The sequence below is a fragment of the Molothrus aeneus genome, chromosome 3 (genome assembly GCF_037042795.1).
Source record: "Molothrus aeneus isolate 106 chromosome 3, BPBGC_Maene_1.0, whole genome shotgun sequence".
Classification (NCBI taxonomy): Eukaryota; Metazoa; Chordata; class Aves; order Passeriformes; family Icteridae; genus Molothrus; species Molothrus aeneus.
Window position 1 is genome coordinate 69,550,170 of NC_089648.1, and position 6,000 is coordinate 69,556,169.

At 45.3% G+C, this 6,000-nt stretch overlaps 1 protein-coding gene across 2 annotated transcripts in view; it reads right to left on the bottom strand.

The window, feature by feature from the left end:
* PTCHD4 (patched domain containing 4) overlaps positions 1-5,751 on the bottom strand; it is an 83,242-nt gene extending 77,491 nt beyond the window's left edge. The window contains exon 1 of one of the 2 annotated variants that reach the window (XM_066545825.1): positions 5,158-5,751. In XM_066545825.1, the coding sequence (XP_066401922.1) occupies positions 5,158-5,583 (426 nt within the window). In that variant the 5' untranslated portion in view covers positions 5,584-5,751. Of the gene's footprint in view, positions 1-4,983 lie in introns of both variants that reach the window. The other variant, XM_066545824.1, reaches the window with a different exon arrangement.
* Between the last annotated feature and the right edge of the window lie 249 nt (positions 5,752-6,000).

Here is a 6,000-nt window from a genome sequence, read left to right on the forward strand (position 1 = left end):
CTGCCCCATCCTGTCTTCATCTGCAAGGCTGAGATGAAAACTATCTGCAGCCTCCAGCCTCCCTCTTCTGATCTTCTCCCTGCACATGTTTTATTATTTTGCTTTGACTTGGTAGCTTTTTCCAGCCACAGAACACTTCACAAAATCCTGAACCACATGCTTGGACTGGGACAGGTGGTATCACAAATGGGTGCAGAGCCACACTGCTTCTGAGAAGCATCTGCTCGTTGGAGTTAGGGCAATCTTACACTCCAAGTGCTTTTACTGAAGGGATAATCAGTTTGTGGATATTATTGATGCATAGATGCCTACTCTGATGGAGGTTGGCTCTGGTTTCATATCTTCTCTGTCCCATAGAGGTGTCCCCCTCAGGGACATATAAGGAGGGATTAATTTTAGATCAGTCAGAAAGACTCCACAAATGCAAATGGAGTGAGACTCATTTAAAAGTACAGCTGTTAATGTGAGAAAAATTGAGAATCTGGCCAGTAGCAAAACTGCAATTAGAGGTTTCAAGATGTTAAATGAATGCAAGTAATGCTTCAGCTTAAGCAAGAGCAGACTCAATATCCAGCTGATGTGTTTATAACAAATGTGGTAATAGAGATTTCTGGATTATTGGCTGCTATTTTGCCTAGTGTTCATAAATGACTGATACTTAATTAATTGAAGGCAATGTTACAGGAACCAATCTGCTGACAAAGGTTTCTTTAAACCAGCAGTTGTCATATTTATTTTGATCTCAGACAGGCAAGTTCTCAGTTATTATCTTTTCTCAGACAAAGTAACAAATAAACATGAAAAGCAACAAAGAAACAATAAAATGAAATACCTGAAAAATGTTTTTATGCTTTTCTTTTTTTTCCCTTCCATATAAAAACTGTGTTAAGAAATAACTTTCATTATTTTTGTTTGGAGTTTTTTTTTGGCTTTTTCTGGAATAGGACAGCAAATTTTCTGTGGTTATAGGCGAATCAGGGTCAAAAAGCAATCTCTTCCCTCATATTTCATGGTACACAAGAAGTAATCCTCAGGTAATCAATAATTCTGTTTATACCAACAAATAAACTGTGCCTCAGACCACATTCTGGCCCTGGAGGCAGGGGCACAATGTGCTCACTTCTAAGAACACCACACACTTTTATCAGCAGGATGAAGCGGATTTACCAAGCCAGAGCAGACTCTTTTCCATGCTGTCTCCCAAGTCATGCCCAGTCACTGTTCTGGAAGTCTCAGCTGACAAAAACAAAGCTGATATTTGCCAAAACTTGAGATTTAACAGTTTGATGACTGATGCTGAGTGCTCAGTCTGTGCAAGTTAGGGCACAGTCCAGACTCCAAGCACAGGAGCATCTTTTTTATGTCCTGAACTGAGGAAGGCATGAGCAATGTTCTCTAGGAAGTGTCTCAAAAATCTTCATCAAGACTTCATATATCCAGCTTTGTTTTCCTGCTCTGCCACGGTCCATCTGCATGACCTTGGGCAAGTCACTCTCTGGCTGGGCTGCAGACTGCAGTGAGCAGGCTACTGTGTCCCCAAAACAACGAGAGCTGGCATTTTCCTTCATCCTGGTTCACCTGCACTTGCCTACAATGACCCCTCAGTAGCCAGAGTGGATTTTAAACCCATCTCAGGCGTTTGAAACCACCCTGCAGTCTGTGCTCTGAATGTGAATGCTGTGTCTCTGCTCCTTGTCTGGTGAGTGGAGAGACCAAGTTCCTGCCTTACAGAGGGTAGAAGTATTTAGGGCTGTAAGTTCTTCCAACACTACAGCATGTAATGGTTAAACAATTGTCCTTTACATCCAGATTTCCTCAGGAAAAGCCAGGCAGTTTCATCAGATTTTGCAGCCCGATAACAGCTGCTTCAAAACTGGAGCAGTTTGCCCAAACCTGCTTGAGTGGTTCCCAGAAAGTCCTGTGGCAAATCTGCCAAGAACTCACCCCCTGTCAGCCTTCAGCCAGCCTCACCTGAGAGGTTTGAATTGATTTGGCCTCCATCAGGAGATGAGAAGAGAGACAAAGTGAAAGCTTCTCACAAGGCTTGAGGGAAATAAAAAACTACAAGATGTTTTTGCTGCTCCCAGATGGAGCAGGAGGGAAAGAGCTCAACACTGTCATTGTGTCCCAGACCAGCACAGTTTGACACTTGACCCATGTCAAGTAAACTAAACTGTTCTGTAAACTAAACACATATGGGGCACCTTCATGGTTTGTAAATCCCCATATTGTTTTCAGAAAAATTTTGTTTAATTTGAGGCCGTTATTAAAAGAGCAAAACCTACCAGTATTAACCAAGCAACATGACCTTTGAGAAAGTGAGGCAACCTAGAAGATCCTACAGGGTCCTAATGTTGCAGGAAAGTTTAGCTGAGAAGAATCCCAAGGGCATGGACCAGTGAATGCGATGAACACTGGCCCACATTGAATAAGAGCAGGCAGATTTGGGTCTCTTGTTTGCAGTCCCATGAGGTTTAACCACAACTTTTCCTTAATGTCACAGTTCAAGTGTGAAGAAATACAAAACCTCACAGATACAGCCACAGGGGTTCTGTGCCTTTGCTAGACATCCAGAAACTCATCTACCCAAATGAGTGCAGCATCTGAAATGTTTCTGTTTAAACACAATGAGACACATCAAAACAAGAAATACAGGCCTGAGTTTCCACAGCCTTTGCTCAGAGGTGCAAAGAGAGGAAGGTCAGTATACAGCCTGAGAGCCAGGATTAAACCAAGATCTTGCCCACAACTTCCTAACCCTTGGTAGATGGGACAGCAAAGATGACAGACATAAACTAGTGAATTATTTTATACGAAACAGTAATTTAATCCCAGCAGCTGGAGCCAAAGAGACCAGAGAAGGTGAGTCTCTGCAGACACACCATTGTTGAAGACCAGCCCAGGTTCAGGGCTGACCACAGGTCCATAATAGAGTCCTTAATATATAAGAAGAAGGAAAATAGTGGCAAAGTGTGGTTCTCTTTCTCAGTAAAAGCAGGAACCACAGAAATGAGTTGTAATTGCTGGCTTTTATCTGAAGTGCAGTCACAGGCTTTGGTGGCTTTACCTTCTTTCCCTGGCAAGAGGACAAAAAGCTCCCCACCCTGCTCTGTCCAGCTTTAAACTGAGTTACTTAAGGGTGTTTATTCCCTCACCCAGAAGATGAAACACAACTCCTTGGGAGATTGAAGGTGCTGGGATGGTGTTTGGAAGTGCTCACAGTTAAACTTCTATGTTTTGGGAAAACTTTTCTCTGTATGTGAATTATCTGGCAATCCAATATGTAGCTAATCCAGACCACATAATCTTTTCCTTTGCTTTTATCTTTAAAAAAAGGAGGAGCTGTAGGCAATCTTCTAATGAAAAAAACACAGTGCAAGTGACTGCATCCTAGTTTTGATAAGATCAGTTAGGGTTTGTCTAGAGAAGAAAATTAACCTGGATTTAGAGGATATGATGACTATTTCTGTATAAAGCTGCTTTATAACACTGTTAGTCTAGATTATCAGTGTTCTCCACTGAACTACCTTAATTTTAATTCTAAAAATAAACAAAATGTAAAGGATTTGCTTTAATTCTGCAGTAATAGCATGAAGATAAAATTTGTTCAGGGATATTTAATCCAGAATAACTTGTTTTTCTGAGCACTCTTTGCACTCAGGACTTTCTAGCAGTAGCAAGGACACCTTTTCATTTCCACACACTCCACTCAGGCAGCCACAACTCTGTACAAAGCAATTACTGTAACATCTACAGCCACGGGACCAAATCCAAGCTGTTCCACCTGGCACTTTTATTGAAGGAAAAAAGACAATCAAATAAAATCAATCTATGTCTCTGCTTCAGATTTCGGAACAGGCACTGACTTTATGGGATCTTTTTCTGGTAAATGTACAGTAAGAAACAAATTATAACTTCAGGATCTTAGTGCTGGTACTTGCAAGAGCATGTCCCTTACCCCCAAGGAACTCTTTGAAAAAGGGGGAGAGGTAACCCCAGAGATCTCTGGTTTACAAGGAGGAGCATGTCCTCTCCCCTGTGACCTGAGCCACGAGTAAATAGTGTCCTAGGGAGTTTGTTACACTCTGTTAAATAAATCCTGCCTCTGGTGCAATGCCCAGGGGAGCATGCCGATGGACTGTAATCCACAAAAACTTCTTTTATGAGCTAACTGCAAACTTTGTACCTTATTTACTCACAGCAGGTTAGTCCTGGTAAGTGGAATTGCCCCAGATGGGAGGGAAAGCAGATGGGTGCTTGTGTGCCAAGGAAATAGTCCTGAGATAATTTGTGCCAAATTGCTTATTCTTTTAATTGGGAGGACTGAAACTTCTTTCACCTCTCACCTTGTTTCAACTTTGCTGGAAGCCTCTAGCTGGTGGGATCCATCCCAAAACTCCAGCCCATCCATCAGTGACAGAATTAACAATTTTTACACTGAGAGAGAAAAAAAAAAATCCCACTTCCCTTCACCTTCTTTGCATGCAGGTAAAGAAGGCAGGACACCTGAAATTGCTTCTGGCCCAACCTTCTGCTGCTCTTACAGCACTGGCAGGGGCAGGGAGACACAGGACCTCACTGTGCCTTTGAGGAAAGCTTTTCTTGGCCACATTAAAGACAAATTATCCCACCACAGCAGTGAGGCTGGAAAAGGTGATAGTGCAAACCAGCTCTCCACCCCCCACCGACCTCCTGTCCCTTTCCCCCCGTGAATTGAACCTTCAAGGCATTGCAAGGTCTGCCGGTGCTCAGGCTCTTGTCCGCTCCCTTCTTCTCCTGCTCTGGCAGCAGCGTCCGGTTCCCCACCCTCCCTCCTCACCCAGAGCAAAGCAAGGCACCAGATTCAGCTGCTTCACGAGGAAAGCCCAGATCACACACATTTCCATAGAGAGAGAGAGATATGATTATATTTCTCTTTGCTGCTTAGGACAAGAAATGAAGTGCTGCCTCTTTAATTGGCAAAAGCATGCAGTAAGAGCATACCTTTAATTTAGTGTTGGGATAGCTCACTTGCACCCTGGCTGTTGTCTTATTGGAGAGGGCAGCCTGCCTCAGATCCTCTAGCACTGAAATAATATCATCCAGCACGCATTTCTTATCCTGATTTCTCAACACACACAGATGGGAAAAAGTATAATTATAGCCTTTGTAGTTCACCTTCATTTCCAGCACGGCTCGGTGGATCTGCAGGATCACATCAGCCTGATGCAAAATATTGCCTCCGGGTTTGGAGAGGAGAATCACCCTGCCATACCTCCCCGGGGTGTGCAAGTCCGAATACAGCTGGCTTTTGGATTGATCGAGGGAGAAAAGGCTGCTGGCTAAGCTCCTCTCGATCTTGGCCAGGCTGTGGCTGGGGGCTACCAGGCTCTCCAGGTCAGTGTCAGGCTGGAAGCGGTTGAGCAGGCTGAAGCCGAAGATGATGGTCAGGACTGCGGGCACAGTGAGGAAAAACACCGGATGCCTGCTCACGAATAAGCCCAGCTTGTAGAAAAACGACTGGAGCCCTCTGTGTATCACCTGCCGCAGCATCCTCCACCAGATCCAGCCTGCAGATGCTCCTGGCCGTCTTAGAAAGCACATGTGACATGTGTAGCTCCTTACCCCTTCCTGCCAGTTTCCCTTTCTCTCTCCCTCTCTCTCTACTACTCCTTTAAAAGACTGCAGCAAGTTGCAGCAAGACAGCCAAATATTGATCAATGGGGTGTGTGTGTGCGTGCGGGTGTGTGTGTGTGTGCCGGAGATGGAAGGGACCGGGCAGGGGAGGGAGGAAAGGGGGGGTGGGGGTTCCTTGCCTTTTTTTCCCTCTTTCTCTCCTTTTTTTGCCCCCCCGCTCTCCTCCCTCCCCCAAGCCAGGCAGCATCGCCGCCCCCCTTCCCGTCCCTCCCCTCCCGCGCGGTGCCCCCCTTTCTCCGGCGAGGCTCGGGCGCTGCACCGGGAGCGCTGCCGGCTCCGCAGTGCCCGCTCCGCTCCGCGCCCCGCGCAGCCCCGCGCCCGGCT